This window comes from Cygnus atratus, chromosome 5, assembly GCF_013377495.2.
Source record: "Cygnus atratus isolate AKBS03 ecotype Queensland, Australia chromosome 5, CAtr_DNAZoo_HiC_assembly, whole genome shotgun sequence".
Taxonomy (NCBI): domain Eukaryota; kingdom Metazoa; phylum Chordata; class Aves; order Anseriformes; family Anatidae; genus Cygnus; species Cygnus atratus.
Window position 1 is genome coordinate 41,089,223 of NC_066366.1, and position 19,513 is coordinate 41,108,735.

Consider the following 19,513-nt stretch of genomic DNA (forward strand, 5'->3'; position numbering starts at 1 on the left):
ATACTGTTTGTGCTAACTGGTCTGGTGGTCTGATCGTTACCAAAGCATCCTTCTGCCCCCCACCCCTCCCCACCCAAAAAATAAGTTGACAAAATTCAGCCAAGAAATTACTGTATGACATTTTAGACTCTTTTGTTGACCTAAACACAATGGGAGCTACCAGTTATACACAACTTATAAACGATTGTTGCATTTTAAGTCTAGAAATTCTCATGCTGATACAACAAAAATATTTTATACAGTGATCAATTTTTAATGCTTTATTCATTGATTAAAAGAATATACATTTAACATAAACCATACAACATCAGTCATCAATTCAAACATTCAGCTGGTTTCCTTACATTTTCTGTCAGGAGTTTATTTTTTTTAATCTGATCACATTTATAAGATAAAATCTCACCACATCTGGCATATACACACACTGTGCCAGTGGATTCACTCTACTGATGTACATATAAAATCCGCATGGTATGTGCTCACTGGAGACAAAACAGCGCACACCTGTCAAAAGGTCATTTTAATATAAGATGGTAAAACCATTTGTAAAACACATATAAACTTTTTCCATAAATAGAATCATATCTGGACATCTGTTGCATAAATTGTGTTTTCCAAAGCTTACAATATAGCAGCCAGGTCTCAGCACTGCTGGGCACCCACGTTGGCCACTTACTTTATTATTGCAGACTGTCCTTTAAACATTAAATGCACAACATTCGTACCACTTAAAACTGGGGTCAGGTGGAAGTCTCACAGAGACCACGTCTGTACCGCGGTTGCCCTGAAACAGTTAAATCGGCTTTTAAAGCCTCTCAGATATAACAAGATTTTAAAACATACTTCATGGAATGTTCTTCATGCATCATAGCAGCTCATACCTGTGATAGAACAAGCTTTGTATTTGTTTCCTTTCCTTCCTTTACATTCACTATTCACAGTGAAACAGGTGCATGTTTGTTAAGAGTTCTGAGGTTGCTGACTGAGCCACAGCACAGCTGTGTACCACAGGTCGAAATTCGACCTTATATATTACAATCTAGCAGTATCTGGCTGGCCAGAAGTTGGCCTGCCCCTGCCAGCATGTGGGCACTTCTTCGTTTTTAATCTATTCTTTGGCAGCTGACACAGGCGCTGACAGAGAAAATCCAGTGACTTGGTTGCTAGGGATTTCACGACTAACGTTTGTTTGCAGGTGTATACCTTTGTATTGAAGTCTTCACTGTTATGCTTTTACCTCATCGGAGCGCACATTCTTGGTTTTTTTCTCTTACACTTTGGCCCAAAGCTAACTTTTAAGGAAGATGACTAAAGATGAGAATAAACTAGGAGGAGTTTACAAAGAATCTGAAATACTACAGCTTATGGAGTGCATCTGGAAGTGCGGGTATCCAAAAAGCTAGTGTTTCACACCACTGCTTAACAGAGCTAAGAAAAACCGACATCGGCAGCAAGTCATGCTTCGTAAGCTGCATGGGGAATGAAGCAAGGTGAGAGTCTAAGAATGAACAGCCCTGGATAGACTTCTCTTCCTTTTAAGCCTATTAAGTAGCACGCTACCAGATTAAGCAAACAATGACAGCAGAGAAATCCGCTGGGCTATGGATATGGATATTAAAAACAGTTGGCTCCTGAGCGCAGAACTCCGATATAATAGTAAAATCATTCAAAACACAGTTACTCAACAAAAGTAAAGTTAGCCGGCAACCTCAGACAGCCTTTGGCTGTATCCCGGTAAGGTTTGGTGGACAAGTCCATTAACCGTGAAAACCCTAAACACTGCCACTTTCAGCTTCTAAACCAATACCCGACTACGTTCTTTGATCAAGAAGTAGAATACACATATGTAATTCTATATAGCTAATACTGATTAAACACAGCACAAAAGGGGTTAATTCACGCTACTGAAAAAACATAATAGGACCCTACTTGCATATGTAACCACAGGAATTGTAAATAAGGAGCTAAATGCCTTCACTGAAGCTTTGCATCTCTCTGTAAAAATGACGAGTTGGCTCAGTGAAGACACTGAGCAGTTCTATGTCCATCACTGCGTGCCAAGGCCGACCCAATCCGAGAGATACTTGCTCAATGAGATTATGCACTGGATCCACGTCCTGATCAGCCAGTTCTCCTTGGTCGAAATCAATGCTTTCTTCTGTGACTTCAAGAACTTTCAGATCAGAGCCACGAAGACGAGCAATTGCAATAAGATTATGAGCCCAAACTGTGTAACCTATGGGGAAATAAAAAAAAAAAAAGTTGCTCCGTAACTTCACTCAAGGCATTTTTTACACAAGTATTTAATGCCAGAACATCTTTTGGCATCTTCTGTCTGGCAGAATCCTCCTCCCGATTTTTGTTGTTGTTGCAAGTAAAAAAAGCTCCATTTATATGTTGAATAAGGAAGTATCAAAAATATTTCAGGTATTTTAACAAAGCTTTTCTACATCTATTTTTCTCCACTATTTGCATCGACTTCTTTGCTACGAATTAAGTTGTAAATACAACTTCAAACCTTCTGTGATCTACTTAAAAATAAATCACATTAAAGTGACTAATCAACTATTCAAGTTAATATATAAAAGGACCATTTTAAAACTGTTTCAGCTAGAAAAAAAATTAGCTTTTGTTGCATTGGAGGTGGACTTAGTAGAGGAAAAAACAAACAGAAGCCTCTCCAGGAAATAGGTCATACCAGCGCAAAAAAAAATAATCTACATATATCTTGTTATTCTAGCTGAAATTAAACATAATTATAAAGCTTCCCCCTCTCCCCATTAGCATATATTAGCACCCCTCTTTCAAAACACTTACTCGCAGCTACCTGCTATTTTTCTACAGTTTTCTGTATCCTTACTAAGGCAAACGCTGAGCTCCTCCCTGTCCAGGTACAAAACACAAACTATCTGGGATCTTCCCTTTTTTTGGGAGCTCTGCAAGCCAGCCCTTCCACTGCAAAAGAAAAGGCTCGTTTCTGCCTTCATCACCATTCTCACAGGCACCATGCCTCCTGGTGGGATGCCCACTCAGAGGCTAAGGCAAGCTGCAGTCTGCACAGAATTTGTAATGGGAAAGTTAGCTGCTGAAGGAATCAACAATGGAAGTAACACGCTCTACATCCTACAGACTCGCAGTAAGACAGCTAATTAAAGAATGAGAAAAACTGAAGTAACAGATTAAAGAATCTTTCATTCCATTTTTTCCTACTGTTTTGTCTCGAAACTCTCCTGTAAATATGCTGCTCAAGGTCCTTTTTTTAAAAAAGAAACCCTGCAAATACCTAAACGGCTCATTTCTAGGATATTAACCACTAAGAATGTATGAATTCCTGCGATTTTCACTGGCTGATACTTTAACCCTAGCACAACAGTCACGGAAGATGAACCTGCAAGGCTGCAGGATATTAAGCCCAATGGAAAACTGCACCTTTATGAATTACATTCCTATCAGGCTCAGAAGGAGCTCACAACACCTTACAGTTGTCTTGACTGTAAAGAAAGTTACTAAAAAAAAGCCTTGAGAGAGAGTACAAGAATAAAGGGGAACAGTAACTGCAGCCAAGTCCCCTGCGCCATCCCTGGGGCTCAGGTACACAGCTTTTGCTGCAACTTTTCACTGTCAGATTCTCTGTTCTCTGGGAGAACCACCTTCTTCTCAACTTAGTCTTAATTTAAAATAACTCTTTCAAAACGTTTTGCCTGAAGTTTCTCAGTAACCTCCCAGCAGCAAGAAAAACCTGTGCCCAGCTGAAGTATTTCCGAGGTAAGAGGCAGTGATCGCTTCATCGCAGTTAGCACTGAACAACCAACACGCCACGAGCAGCAGTGTGGTTCTTCCTTGCTGGTAGAAATGTCAGCTTTAGTTTTGCTCAGGGACAGAATGCAACCGAGGATCTCACAGGTAGCACAATACGTTTACAACACAAACAGCCTTGGAACTCCACACAAAGCGTCCTTCTCTTAAGAAAAAAGGGCTCCAGCCCCTCTGGATGGAGTGGCTCTTTACTTACAACTCCTGATCACACCACTCTGACTACCCTACTGTCCCCATCTCATCCCAAAAGACCACACACTCCTCACCCTGCTCCTTCATGCTGCAACAAGTATTGAATACCCTTGACTCAGTTTTCCTCTGCCCCTGAAGATGCTACCTTGGTGGAACGATGGTACGACTTCCCACAGGAAAGAATCGTGAGCTATCCAAGAAGAGCGTCCTTAGGACGTGTTCTCCCTTCCTTCTTTGGTCACTGCCAAGTGACAGCCAAAGCTATCTGTAAGTTAAAGACTTTTTCAGAGCAAACTAAAAGCAAAAGAGGGAAAACCAAAAACCTGTGGAAAATACTGGAAACTGAAGAACCACCTCTTCTTGTCTAAATATAGACGAAACCTGTGCCCTTACAAATAGAGCAAGTTATGGCTCCTCGAACAAATACACCTTTTTAATTTTTCTTTCCTGAAGAAAGCTTGATAGTATCACAAAAAAAAAAACAACAACACAACAAGTAGCACCAGAGACCACTGCTTGGTAAATCTCAAAAAACAGAAACGTGAGGATAAGATGCTGTACCGAAGCATCACAGCATTCTAGATCTTTCCTCATAGCCATATTTTTCTCACCATAACTACTCAAGAAGAAAGGTGCTTGTGCTACACCACCTGAGAAGTCACATTCAAAACTTAAAGATGAGGTGTTTATAAGGAGCTTAGCTACCTTCTACAAGTAGGGGAGAAAAGAAATGGGAAGAACCTGGATTTCAAAATCAGAGCAAGGGCGATGCCTGGCCATTCTCTCCTGCAGGTATACAAAGAATCTCTCCAAAGAAGGAAGATTCAGTAAGAATCACTTGATTACACAGAACTGTAGAAGGTGTTGCTTTCCCCATGCTATGCACTGAGTAATATGTTCTACTGAATAGACATGTTCTGATATTAAAAGATACTTACACTACTTCATGATCAGGTATTTTATCATCTTTTAAAATTTGGATCAGATTAGAGGAATTCCCTGTGGTAGAAGACAACTTAAGTTTTGGGGTGTTTGTTGTGTTTGTTTTTCTTTTCTTTAAAAAGGTCCTAAAACTTTTATCTAAACGTTAAAGAAACTGCTAAAATCTGCTCTTTACAGAGTGGCACAGTCATACGTCAATCTCCAAAGTCTGTCAGTGAAACTGCAAAGAGGAGACCACTGGATTGATTCTTTTTCTCCACTGATTTTCAGTAGAAGACAGTGAAAACCTTTTCCTAGCAGATACAACAGAACCTTATGCCTTCAACCGAGATCCGAATGTACCATCTCTGCTGCTGCTGCTCTCTCCTGTTTGTGCTGAGTAACTGGGAATTCGCTCCTGCAAGCTGCCTGAGGAAATGGGCATTCACTCTCACGCAGCAGAACACAGAGTCATCACTTAACTCCTTCATGTATCAACAAGTTTGGTCTTGGTAAGCCAATTCCAGCACAGAAATAACTACTCTGCATTATTTCACTTTCAGGTGCCTCACGTGTGCCAAATGATTCTATCTTCTAACGAGTACTGTACAGTTTACAGAGCTGAATATAAACGTGCGCTTATTTGATTTGCAATTATACAGCAAATAGGTGGGATAAACCTAGCTGTGTGTTATTAGTGAAACCAATGCACTCAGCAAGACAACCTCCTCTGCATTATTTTTTCCCCCACTCTTCAAGTAGAGAAGTCTCAAATTTTGTTCACCGCCTTCATCTGCTGCCAAGGCCTTACCAAACTGGTAAGAGACTTCCTCCCTTCAGCCCTGGGGCACTGAACCCACGTTATTTACACAAACAGGAAGCACAATCATCTAATCTTAACAGCCCATGAGCTCAGTACGCACAGCAAGCACCTACAGTGCTCATGTTCACATGCCCAGGCACCTGGTGGAACGGCACAGCGCAGGCCACTTGCAGGACAAGCCTCCTTGAACACTCAGCTCGTAGTTATCCTCTGTTCTGTGAGCAGCCTAACAAAATCCTGCGTGACCTCTCAGGAAAGGTTAGTAAGCTACAAGAATGTTTAGAACACATACGCAAAAAAAACCTTCCTATTTTCAAACAAAAATACCAGTGGAAGGTACAACAGCTTGTACAGCAACTGCATAGCAGACTTCTGAACAGCATTCTTACTAAAACACGTAATTAGGAAGGCTGAAGCTTTCTAAGCGTATCAGTCACATACTAAGCTCATGCAACATATTACCTACCATGAACAGCTAGCAGAGACAGTCTTGTGCACCTCCAGGCTAATAAGACAAGTGGATCTTCATTCCGGTTGTCGCTAAGATCTGGGAAGCCAGACATATCTATCACATCATTCATTAGTATAAAATGAGTGAGAAACTTGTCATACTGCCTGGATATGAGGTCAACAACAGCTCCTGAAACACAAGTGATGTAGCTGTCAAAGTGAATCCTCTCTAGGGGGATACTGGGCTTAAGAATCCTTAGCATATCATCACTCTTGACATCAAAAGCCATTATGTAGACCCGAAGATTGGTGCTGTTGCGTGTCAGCGCCTTCCAATTCTCATCTTCTGGCATACTGTCCAATGACTTGTGCATTATGGAAACACTGTGGACCAGGAGAGACAGTCGATGCAAAGGCACATGGTTGCTATCAGCCAGGACTCTTGCCATTTCAGCCGTGAAATCACAGAAATCCAAAGCGAGCGAACGCAGGTTCACAAAACGCTCCAATTCGACTGCAGTGATAAGAGTGGTATTACCAGGGATGTGGTTGTCCAATAAGCTCAGGTGTTCCATGGTGTTGGCTATGGGGTTTGATAAGGAGGCCAGTGATGTGGGAGTTACTATTTGCAGCATGAACCCACAAGACAGCCATTTCAATTGCCTGCTATTGCCTAGTATCTCTTCAAACAGCTGTTGTATTCTGCAAGCAAACAAAACAGACAACGATGCTGTTAAACATGGTTTAGTCTTACCAATTGCTTACCATTCTATTGATTTTTTGTGCAAGAATTATTCTTCTTTCATTTACGGCCTTATTCTGCAGAAGGTGCTACTGTCGGTGTTCTTGTGAACTACCAAGGTTAGAACCCAACACGCTGCAGCCCTCCCACCGTGCTTTAACCACCACTACACTTAAAAGGTTAAAAACTGGAAACTATCTTGAAAAAAAAATACGTACTTTGATTTTTCCAAAACAGTGGTGCACTACGACCCTTCATTTCATACTTCTCAGCACAGATCCCGGCACGCATTAACACCCTCCCACATACATGTTAAGGTCATGCAAGCAAGAAAGCCCGTAATGCTTTAAAAACAGTTCTTAATTTTTAAAACAGCTTTTCATAGTTGCTAACCTCTCTAGTACTGCAAATTCAATATGGAAAAAAAAAAGACGTTTTCATTGAAAAGTTGGAGAAGATTGCCTTTGAACATATGTTAGAATGATAGAAACCAATTGCTTTATTTTCCTCGCAGGGTAAGGAACAAATACCTAAGAAGATTCTTGAAATAACTCTGAATGTACAGCTGATTGGATTCTCATTGTCAACGGCTTCAAATTTTACCAAAACAGCTTGGACCTGGTAAAACGTCAAACCCAGATTACCAGTGCCAGAATCATCTGGCCCTGCTGGAATCCTCATGCGATTTATCGCACTGTATGATTATAACACGCTTACTCTGATGCATCCCACCTCTCCTACCCATTTAAAGAACATTCTTGCATTAAAACAATAATTTAGATATTTAATTCAAGAATGCTTGAGAAGTATTTTAGAGTAAGATTCTGAATAACAAACAACAATAGCATGGTCAAACCCTACCTGATTCCTTGAAAGAAGTATTTTTTCAATCCTCATCTCTCACCTACTGAAGCTCCAAAGAACCCTCTTGCCCCAGTGAGGAGTATTCTTTGAGCACATACTTTTTAGGATGCATATACAGACATGTTTGATCTCAAACCCCGGCCAGCCAGAAGGCACACTGAGCATTTAAGGGAAGCAATTGAGCTTCAGATGTGCTTCAAATCGGGTACTGTTTTCCATAGAACCCCTTTTCCCTTATTGTTGCGAATCTGTACACATTTTATATATTTTCTGTATTTAAGCACAAAGCAATTTTACAAAGTTGTTATTCTTATCCACCTATCTTTAATCAAGATACCATCCAGACAAAATAAAAGGCTCCGTATCCTGACTGACAGCAGAGAAATACTAACACCTTAAGAGGGATAGAACAAGGGGAAAAGTTGTAATTCTCAGAGATTTCCCCCCGTTTCCAAACACTTGTAACTCTGACCTCCTGAGCCAGAGGTGGCTTTCTGTCTTTAGTAACCCTCAGGGACCTCACTTCCACAAATTTACCTAGTCATCTCTTTAAAACAAGTTTTTGCAACTGTAAAAGGCCTGACTTTTCTTTGGAAGTGGAACAGTTGGTGTGGTTATCATATTTATCAATTATATATCTCAATAGTTTCCAACATTTTGCCTAGTACAGTCATCAGGTTTATACACACTGCAGATCTTCTAGATTGTCTCCAAGTACATTTTTTTCTTTAACTGAGGACTGGCAACAAAAACTAAACAACAGGTTAAGACTCACAAATAATGCAGTTTTGCTATTTTATGCCTAAATTCTTTTGGAGCTCAGATGAGAGCTGTTCGATCCTGGCAATGTTTGTTTTGAGTCTGTTTCTGCCAAAGCTTAAATTTAAGGCAGATTCTCTGATGATCCCCCAAAGGAAGAGGTTCTACCACAGGAACCTCTCTAATTTCTCCCACAATGAACTAAGGCTCTTCCCTCCCTGCTCTCATCACAGTAGCTTGGAAAGGTGATGTAACGTTTACAGCAATGGAATCCTTTATTTTGTAATAGTCCAAGTAATCAGTCATAATAGTACTAGTGATATTTAAAAAGATGACAACTCAGTTTTGACATGCTCAGTAAAACATCTATCATCCATGCCTTACTGCACTCAAATTTTGTTTTAATTGTGCTTCTGTTATGATTTAAATAATCAGGCTCAGAAGAGCACTGTTTGAGGATTCATGCAACTTAAACAATGAAAAGTAATACCAATTTAATGCTATTCAGTTCACACTGAAGTATTTATGCTCATATTTAGACTAGTGCTGATAGGCTGCCTGTCCATATACCTTAAGAAAACTTTCCAGATGCCTTTCCCCAGTTCATTGCCAATTTAATAAAAATAGACAGACATTCAACATGTCCGTGTAGAATATTTAACACCGACTGGTTTTTGGTTTGCTTTAAATATCTGCTTTATGTGAGGCTGGACAGGAAGAACAATAAAAACCACCAGCTATTTATTCATTTTAACAGATTTTGAATACGTTTTCCAAGCACCTAATAAGGGGTTTTCCTCTCCTGCAAATTCTTACATGCATCCTACTTTTCATAAGCAGACCGCATCTAATTGGAGTTTGCAAAAATAGTTTGTCCATTTCTAGAAAACATTAAGTGAATTCTTAGAAATTAACATCTATTTTATTATCATACTTTTACTTCAAGTACCTAGCATGTAGTACAATATTCATTGTAACATACATAGGACTACCTTAAAGCTCATTTACACATCTGACATTTTAGCAGGGTTTAGTACATAGAACACAAAATATGAGCAACGCTCAGCACATGCAAGACAGCAAGTTAGCATAGCGATACCTCAACAAGTGTACTTCATCAGTCCCCTTTGCTCCTTGTAAAGAGCAGTTAATGGGATGTTCCCCATCTGCCTGAGACCTACCACACTGGAGAAAACCACCTCAGCAATAAGAACCTCAAAATAAATTCCTGTTACAATTAATGCCAGAAGTGGCACTTTCAGCCAGAGGACAGACCAAAGGCTGACTAACTGTTTAAGCCCCGGAAGTCCTGACAGGTACTGAAGTACCTTGATGGCCCTGGACAGGAGGCAAACCTATTAGTAAGGCCCGTTTATTTAATTAAAGACCACCAATCAATACGTTTGGTTTAATAAGAGGAGCTAAACTGCTTCTTTTGGAAACCAAACTATCTAAGCCACGTGGATCAATCATGGAAACATTTCAGAAAACAAAGCTTTTACACATATACCCCTTGCTCAGCTCAAGACAAATGCATTATTTCTGATGAACTTCCACGCAGTAATGAACTGAGGTCTAAAGAGAATTTTGGGAAGTATCCAGGGACACATATGCAATAGAAAAAGAGAAAAAGCATTACAAAGCCACGTATTGTACAAGCTGATCACTACAGAGACGTGATTTTGGAAACATAATCCAAGGCTGCCTCTCCCCCAGGAACAACCCTTAGGATGTTCCCCCAGGCAAAGACCAATGCCTCTGTGCTAGCTGAGATTTCACCCATGGCCCATTTCACTCATCTCAATGCTACGGACTTGAGAAAGTGTCGTGTTTTCTTCCCTGTTTGGACTGCAGGAAGTTCCTGAAACAGCTGCTAAGGCTTATCACCATTTGGGTTCCCAAACCTTCAGCCACCAGTAACATTGCCTCCATAGGTTGCCCAGTGTCTTGCAGTGTTAGCTGTCAGCATCCACGTTTTGCAACTTAAGAGACGCAAACACCTTACGGCTTCTTAGTCTTGCCTTTTGCACTTGGGATTTACTTCCTGAAGTATATGCTGCTAGTGCTGATGAACTTGAGAACGCTGAATAAAACACCAACAACTTTCTTTTAATTTAGAAAAGAGCTAGCAGGTCCCAAAATACACTGCTTTATTCTAGCAAAAACAAACAAAAAAGAGCTAGCATTTATTTGCTCATTCCAAAATGTGCAAAGGTCAATATTCGTGTAAAAGACTAACTTCAAATTAGATAGTAAATGAATTTTGAACAGTTCGTGGCAATGAAGTATGCATAGTAATTTTTGTTATTTGTTTGAAGAAATATTTAATTGTGTGCTCAGCTGAGTAAACATCTGCTTAGATGGTTCTCTTTAAGCCCCTTGGCCATGATCTGCTTATGTATTTACGTTTTCACAAAGGATATGAAAAAGGAGCTTTTACCAAATCAGCCTTTTACCTGCACACAGCGCTACAATACAAATCTTAAACAATTTCAAAATGCAGAGGTTAGAGTAATTTAAACATAAGGGAATAACAAAGACACATATCTGAATTCACACTGATGTGCAAATTTAAGTCAGGACCAAACATTTACCTTGACAATTGCATTCACATACGTACATACAACTGATAATATATCCAGACTAGTTCTAAAAAACACTTAAAAATAAACAGTAACGATTTAGAGTGGCTGTACTTACGCCTCTCTCCAGCTACTGGGAGTATGTTTAAGCTGGCACAAATTAAAGTGATCTATATGGAAAGTTTTAGAACTACTAAAACTCGTTCGCTTAGTTAGCATCACTCTTCGGGGACAATTGATTCCAGAAGTCAGTAGCTTTTTAAACTGTATTTCACCACTTCCAAAAAAAACCTACAAACTAGTTATGCTAAGTAAAGACTGTACAGTAATGTAATTATGGCAAGCTAAAATACACCTCTGAAACTAAACAAGCATGCCGTGAGCTAAGATCTTTCAGGATTTCTACAAACACCTAACCTAGTTTTATGACACAAAATAAGTTGTCGGTGCTTATGTCCTCTTTCAATTTTACTTGCTACACGTATTTCACAAGAACTGAGGACATCGGATTACTTCCTCTTCTCATTTTTTCATGTACAGCAATGGTAGAGGTACTGGTAACAAATCCCTGCTCCTCCTCCTGTTTTGTTTTCATTAAGTTAATATTGTTTCTAGAACGCAATGAAAAGAGGAAAGAAAAGATTCTCACCCTGCCGGGAAAGGGAAAAAACAGGCCACAAAACCAGACTACTTCATGAAAATACTAGAAACAAAAAAAATCAACCCAATTTAAGAATTAAATTCTCATCCTATTAAAAAAAAAAAGTTTTCTCAGTTACGTGTTTCAGACATGAAAATACATTAACTATTATTTTAACATATTTGACAATTTATGAATATAACTTACTGCTTAATCTTTTTGCCATCAGGATCAACCTTTCCGAGGTATGTATTTGATATACTTCCGTGCTGCTGCAGAATGCTTATATCCCCAAAGAGACTTAACTTCTGGAGGTTCCTACGAAACAAAGAAACAAAAAGGAATTTTTATACAAAATTAAAACACCAGAAGGAATCATTCTGGATAAAACAAGCACAGGCAGCAAGAACACATTATTGCATGGAATATGTAACCTCTTCTGGGAAGCATCCTTCTGCCCTGGAGTACAGGCATGTATGAAACTACAGGAATTGAGACTGAAGCATAAAGGGGAAGCGGGATATACAAACTGCTGAATCCAGCTGTAAAGCAAATACCAGTTTTTAGTGACCACAGAGGAGTATTTTCAGCAGTCCATCACTATCAGGCAGACTTCTGGCAGCACTTTCACATACTCTTTAATTCTTAGTACACGTGTATTAAATTTCACAGATGGAAACATCAAATACCTGCTCCTTTCTACCACTTAACACTGAGTTTAATGCCCAAGTAGAATGCAACTGCTAGAAGCCCTGCCTGAGCACTTACATATTGCAACTGGGTTACAAATGGGGGCCCAAACCTTCCTCAACTGAGGCAACACAAACTTCAGATGAAAGCTGAGCAAAAAGCTCCTCACCCCCCAAACAGTGTTTGATTTCTATTACATTGAAGTAGGAAATATCAGAACAGCTTCTACTATCAGCCAACAAAAGAGAATTACCGGTCCACCATGACACAATTTAAATTTCTAGAAGGAATACCTAAAAAGTGAAAGAAGAACCTCTAAGTTTACGCTGGACTTGTCTCAGTGTGCTAGACAGCCAGTTTCCCTTTCCCCAGCACAGTTCACTTCTGACTTGCATCTTTGCTCTCCCCTAAAAAGAGATCAAACAAAAGATACGAAAATGACAGCAGTTTTACAGAAGCTGTTTGTGGCTTCTTTTTTTTTTTAAACCGACTGTTTGCAAGTTGTACGCTAATACTTCAGATCAACTTTTAGGAAGACGCAAAACAATCACAAATCTCAAAGCCTAGGGAAGCTCTGGTGCCAGTTCCCTACCTCCCCAGTATGAGCAGATCTTCCACCGACAGAAGAAAGCCGTCAAGTAGTCAAGTTTTCAGTTTATGAATTGCAGGCTATAATTGGTATCGAGCATAAATAATCATTTACCTGTTTTGAAGTATGAAATAACCATAGACTAGTTCCCCGAAATCTCTCCCCTGTCTCACCTGCTACTTTTCTTCTACAGGTGAATGAAGATCCGCAGGCTTCCTATCAAGTCAGGCAAATACTGGAGCAAAACACCCAGATTTTACAACAACCATTTCAGAAATTCTAACACTTTAATATTTAGTGTTTTAAATACAAGACTACTGTAGTGATACTGGAATATAACTGAGCCCCAACCACACTCTCAATTTTCTATAAATCTGACTAAGCCAGTGCCTGATCCTAGCTGAAGAATAAGGTTGGCAGGGAAATCTGAAGACACTGGCAACACCACCGAGAGTATTTTGTGCTTTTCTATCGCCTACAGCTTTTGAGGAAAGTCTGGTGCGGCAGGGAAAGCAGCAGAAACATCCACCTGGTGTGCAAGGCAGTGCTGACAGCCAATACTATAATTAGGCTTTTATCTTCTGATCTCAGGGACTTAAATCTGAGAGCTCAGACAAAATGCAACCTTCAGAACAATTCTGATTCACCTGCATATTCACATCCCATGCAGGTCTTGCTTGGTGCCGCCCAGACCCCAGTGAATGTTGCTGCAGACAAGTGTCAATTTTAGAGCCACTGAGCTACAGGACGTACAAAACACAATTTATTGCTACCCGCCAGGTTTCCTACATCTACCTGACTGCCATTCGTGCACTGCAGAGACCCAGATAAAGTTCTCCACCCCAAAACTTGGCCAATGAAAACATCCAATTATTCTTCCATGCACAGCACAGTTGTTACCACCACAGTCCAAATGAGTATTAGATTTTTGTTACTATTTGTAGTACCCTATAATCTCCACGGCATTTGGCTCACCTCTCATCCTTATTTCATTGGGTTGGTAAAGTCATTGCTGTTTAAACAAATTTATTTGGGCTTTAACTGTCATCTTTTGCTGAAAGTCCTAATGGCAACTTAATCCTACGTTCTACGTATAACCACAGCCGGGGAAACATCCTCTTTTGTATCTAGTACATTTTTAATTAAGTATTAACCATTCATTTTCCACTAGCTCAAAAAGCATACTAAAGGTACCAAGCCTCTTACTCTGCTCCTTCTTCAGGTTTGGTGGGTCTCTTTGAACATCCATTCTCCACCTTGCAATGCAAAAGGAATCAAAATGGCCTTGCTTAGATTCAACAGGCACAAAGTGGTAAGGCACCTATTGCACATACCCCCCTTCCCCCCCAGTTTCAGCTGCCTGCTCAGGCTGACAGAAGAGAGTTATTAGAAAGCCCCAAACACAGATGCAGTCTCCTCTTTTGAATGATTCACACGATTCTGGCAACTCCAAGGTAGATACCACACTTCACGTAAACTCCCAGGTTTACTACAACCTGCATTTTTGCTTCCACAGCTAAGATCAAACAAGTCACACAAACGAACACACTGCAGATGAAAGCGGGGAGGACCAATACCTTCCTGCCCTCCTCTGTAAGCAGCCAGAGGAGAATCTCTACTTCGGGCCTTCACAGTTACATAGAAGAGCAGTCTCCTGCTGATGATCAGTCCCTGCCGATTAGCTACTGTATACACTGAAATGACTCACGGAAAGTTTGTCACCCTCCCACCTGCCTTCCTGAACTTAGTTTTGAAAGGCCAGCTTGTGAAGGCACAGATGATTAGGATCCCTTAAGAGCCAGTGAGAAACAACTTGTCCCTCCTGATATTGTTACAGAACACGAGGCACCCCCCCAAGTCGTTTTCTTTCTTTTAATAGGAAGTAGAATATCAAGTGTTTAAATAACACATTTTTATTTTGCTTCACTTGCTGTCAACAGAACCGCTTGTGGAGAAGTTATAGATCACTGTAAACATCACTCTAGTACATTTTAATTAAAGAAATTACAGAATTATACAACTCCTCTTGGTTTCGGTGCTATTAAAGCAGTATTTAAGAGTAATATGCTGCCTCTTGCAAAACCAAGTTTGTGTCAACTTGAGCTCTACCTCAAATGCATGAGGGACCTTGAACGTACCTTTGTGGATGCTGAGTGCCAGCAGAAATACCTATCATAGTGTTATCAGGTGTTTTGAACTGTGTGCCTGCAGCTGAGTTTATTTCCTTCATTCCATCAGAATTAGCAAAGGCCGCTCCAAAATATTTTTCTAGAGACTTTAACGTGCAGAGTTGATTAGAAATCAGCAGCTTTGTACTCTACAGAAAGTACTTTTATTAGCAAAAAAACCCACCCACATCATCATTCCCCTGTACCCAAGAGGACATCCAGAAATTGCATTACTTTTAGTCATTACTTTAGTCTTTTCTTAGGTCCTGTGGTATTATAAATCCTCAAGGAATTCTACAGCCATTTAAAGAACATTTTTTCCTGAAAGGAGGGAGTTGTTACTGTATTGTTTAATAATAGATTTAAAAGCCTACAACAAGATTACGTAGTTAAGAAACGGCACACCATTTCACAAAAGCAGATTTTTTCCTCTCTAGTTTTGAGGAGCAAGATGGAAGTTCTTTGAATTTCTCTGCCAAAAAAAGCTATCATAGGGGCTGACAAGAGTTATGAAAGAATCATCCTGTTCTAAACTTAATTCCGAAAGGAATGCATTTACTGTGATTCAGCCACTGGCCAAGTTAAAAATGCTGCTGTTTCCTTTATTTTGGAAATTACAATACCTATCCCACGTACAAGAACACAAGAAGGAATTAATCATTATCCTTGTGCTGCAGAGCAGAGAAAGAAGGTGAACAGCCTGCAGTCATTCCACAGACAAAAGGAAGCATCAAGGCAGGTGACAATGGCTCTGGCTTAGAGGTGAGAACCGAGCAGCAACTTGGCACGTTACCATTCCTTCCCACCTCCTTTCAATCTTAAAACCCCACTTGAAAAGCTAAAGGACAATGTTCTGCATGCAAACTAACCAGGTACCTTGCAAGGAAAGAAGAGGTATCAAAACCTTCAGAGAAACAAATACGTTATTCAAAATGTAATTCTGAGTAGACTTCTGAGTGCTTAATGTAAATCCCCCACGCATTTTTCAGTTGCTCACCAAAAAAAGACCCTGCTGTAATAACGAGGTACTGTGTTCCCCAGTCACACCTGATTCATTTCAAAACAAAAGAGCAGCGTGCAAGCAATTTGAAGACATCAGGAAAAGCATAGTAACGCAAAATCCTATCCCAGCTGGTGACTTTCCACCTCTATCTTACCACTGAAATTATACTTATCTCCAGAGAACAGGTAGTGGAGAAACAACTACTGCTGCTAGTATTCTGCTGCACTCTCAGCCACGCTGTGCATACAAAATCTGTAAAACAACTCCAGAAAGCAGTGTCCTTATAGAAGCTGCAGATAAGGCCACAGAGAATGCAAAAAGTAAAGTATGCCAGGAGCCTTCTCACAACACGTTTGACAGCCTCGCATTTTAGTGAGGCGGCGGAAAAAAACATTCCTTTTTTATTATTATTTTTCCCCGTGAAACTCCCAGGCAACACCTCCTGGGGATTCTAGCTATTTGTTTCAACCTTCCAACTCCATTTGGCGGAATTTGCCTCCGACCTGATCATCGCCAACACCACTTAAACACTTTTTTCATTCGGGACATCAGTCAAATTTCCCAAAAATTCGACAGTTAGGCGAAGGCTCTCCCTGAAAGGCAGGAGAAGGCTGGCGGAGGCGGGTAGGACCCTCACCCCGAGGACTCACAGGCCAGGAACTAGAGGCAGATAAAGGTGAGCTGTGGCCCAGGAGCAGCTTTCGGAAGCCAGGCTCCCACCTCCCGGCCCCGGCAGCTGCCCCAGGGGAAGTCCCCGCTGGGCACAACGCCGCGGAGGAACTGAAAGCGAGACCTCACACGCCCCATTTGCATCGGGCCAAAACCGGCCAGGAATCGCGTTTAAAGCCCCCTCGGTGCGGTGCAAGCCCGAGGAGCGGGGCAGGAAGGCCCCGGCCCGCCCCCCAACCCCTCCAGAGGCCAGGAGGAGCGGAGCGGGGGGCTGCCCCTGAAGCAGCTGCCCCCCGCTTTCCAGGGGATACCCGGCACACCCGGTCACTTCGCCCTACGGCCGGGAGAAGCCGCAGGGACTCGGTGAGGAAATAATAAACCATTTTCTGTGAAAAAACACCCCCCCCGCACCCCCCCCCCCCCGACCGCTACCTGTTGTTGCGGACGCTGCTCAGGACGCACAGCACCAGCTCCAGGTACGTCCGCAGCAGGTCCAGCCAGCGGGGGCACAGCGGCGGCGGAGCCTCCCCGGCCGCCACCGCCACCCCGGCCCCCGCCGCCCCCGCCGCCGGGCCCTCGCCCCCCGCCGCCGTCACGGCAGCGCCGGGAGCCCCGGGGGCGGCGCTGGGGTAGTTGTCGGCGGCGAACTGGACGCGGAGCTCGCGGACGAACCAGCCGCACTTGCGCATGAGGAACTCGAGGCGCGGGCGCTCGGCCGGCGAGACGCGGAGGCTGAGGCGGAGGCGCGGCCAGAGGGCCGGGTAGAAGAGGCACTCCCGCCAGTGCGAGCAGGCGGCCGAGGCCCGCAGCCGGTCGGGGCCGGCCAGGAAGGAGAAGATGTGCACCACCAGCTCGCTGGGCAGGGAGCCGGCGCCCACCGCCTCCCCGCACACCGACATGCCTGGAGCCGGCCCGGGCCCTGCTGCGGCGGCGGCCACGGGGGGCGGCGGCGGCGGCCCCGGCCTGGCCTCGGGCTCCTGCGACAAAAACAACAACATCAATGACAAGGCGCAGGGGGCGGGCGCCGGCCGGGACGCGGCTCTGCCGGGACGCACCACACCGAGATGGGGGGGGGGGGGGGCGGAGCGGGCCGTGCCACCGCCCCCCTGCCCCTGCACCGGGAGGGAGCCCGCCGCGGGGGGGGGGGGGGGGGTGGGGGTGAGGGAGAAGGGCCCGGCGGAGCGGCGCTTTGCTGCTGCGGGGAGGGAGGGGGAAGGCGCGGCGGGACCCCCGCGGGCACGGAATGGAACGCGCCGCCGTTCGAATGGCAGGCGGGGCCGGCCCAACGGCCCGCGCGGGGTGGGGGGGGGGTTAACCCCTCCCTGCCCGCCGGTCGCTGCCGTGAGGGGCCGGCCGCGGGCACCGGGCGGCCCCGCCGGGCACCGGCAGCGCCTCGCGTCCCTCAGGGCCCTGGAAGCGGCCGGGGGCGCCGCTGGGCGCGCAGGCTTTAAATGCGTCGAGGCGGAAGTTAATTGCAATTACAACGCCTAAATTGTACGGTTTTAAACGCTGTACTGGCAGGGGGTTGGAGTAACGCACGGAGGTTTGCAGAGCAGCGTGTACGGGGTCGTAGGGAAATGCAGGCGTGAAGGAAAAATACAGATGCACCGACACACACAAAGCCTGGGCTCCCATTTGTGTTCCAAGCAGGGCCCCACTCTAAATAGGTTTAACCCAACCGACCCTAAAATAGCCCCGTCTCGTTCCTCCGTCACTGGCCCTTTCCCCCGCCTCACAGCAGAAGTGAAAAGAAACAGCATCGTTTCTATTTCCTCGCGTCTGGTCACGGGGAAACGTCACCGAGTCTTGTTTCTCCTTGACTAGAGGGAAGGATCCCAGAGGGGCAGGTGTTATTGTGAAAGTGAGACGAGGAAATTCCCCGCTGGACAACTCCCAGCAGGGACCAGGGCTGCTCCACGCACCTGCGTGCATGATCTGGACCTGCGCAAGCTCCTCGGTAAGCGCTGTGCAGATTCCCTGCTCAGATTAGGCCACATTTCCCCAGGCAGTCAAGATGCTGGAGATGGAAACCTCTGAAGCAGCTGAACTCAGCTGGCCTAGAAGGATGCAAATGAAAGGAACCTGTGCTCCTACACGTCTCCTTATTTTAATACCTACTCAACAATTCCACATCGCTGAGCTCGTGACGAGTCAGAGGACTTTTGAGACTACCGAGTGTCTTAATGTAACAGAATCAGACTTTACGGTTCAGCGCCCTGGGCTTGCTGAAGTGACACGACGAGAAAACGATCCGTGAAGCTACTGGTTCTGCGTCTCTGGTCGGGCTGTATGGGATCAGCAAACGCAGCATGCCGGGATGATGACTGGCACAATGCAGGCGGCTTCCTCGGTCGTTTACTCAGCTCCGGCTTATTGGGGTTACGTTAAAGACTCATAGCTGTTGATTCAGTTTTGTAGGCTTATGTGAATAAATGGCTTGGGCTAAAGCTTCAGGTTGTCACCACAGAAGGTTGGGTGTGATAAATGCCTCATAAATGGCTGTGCGAGGCCCCTGATTCGATCCTTCTGCATGGCCATAAGGCACCAGCTCTGTGTGTATGCTGGTTCTGGGCGTTACATCAGTTCCCCGTGCCTCAGTCTTCGG

General features: G+C 43.6%; 1 protein-coding gene across 1 annotated transcript; it reads right to left on the reverse strand.

The window, feature by feature from the left end:
* Positions 1-245: 245 nt before the first annotated feature.
* Positions 246-17,807, reverse strand: FBXO33 (F-box protein 33). The gene is made up of 4 exons (XM_035540145.2): positions 17,341-17,807; positions 11,997-12,107; positions 6,219-6,904; positions 246-2,236 (listed from the first exon to the last, which is right to left on the reverse strand). The coding sequence occupies exons 1-4, from the start codon at positions 17,805-17,807 to the stop codon at positions 1,965-1,967; spliced, it is 1,536 nt and encodes a 511-aa protein (XP_035396038.1). The 3' UTR covers positions 246-1,964.
* Positions 17,808-19,513: the final 1,706 nt, after the last annotated feature.

What these genes read in the sequence shown, in the direction of transcription:
- FBXO33 (XM_035540145.2), bottom strand. Translation starts at nt 17,807, where the DNA reads ATGTCGGTGTGCGGGGAGGCGGTGGGCGCCGGCTCCCTGCCCAGCGAG. An exon ending in AGCAGCGTCCGCAACAACAG is followed by an intron (nt 12,108 to 17,340) that starts GTAGCGGTCGGG and finishes TTTGTTTCGTAG; the next exon opens with GAACCTCCAGAAGTTAAGTC. An exon ending in GATGGCAAAAAGATTAAGCA is followed by an intron (nt 6,905 to 11,996) that starts GTAAGTTATATT and finishes GTTTGCTTGCAG; the next exon opens with AATACAACAGCTGTTTGAAG.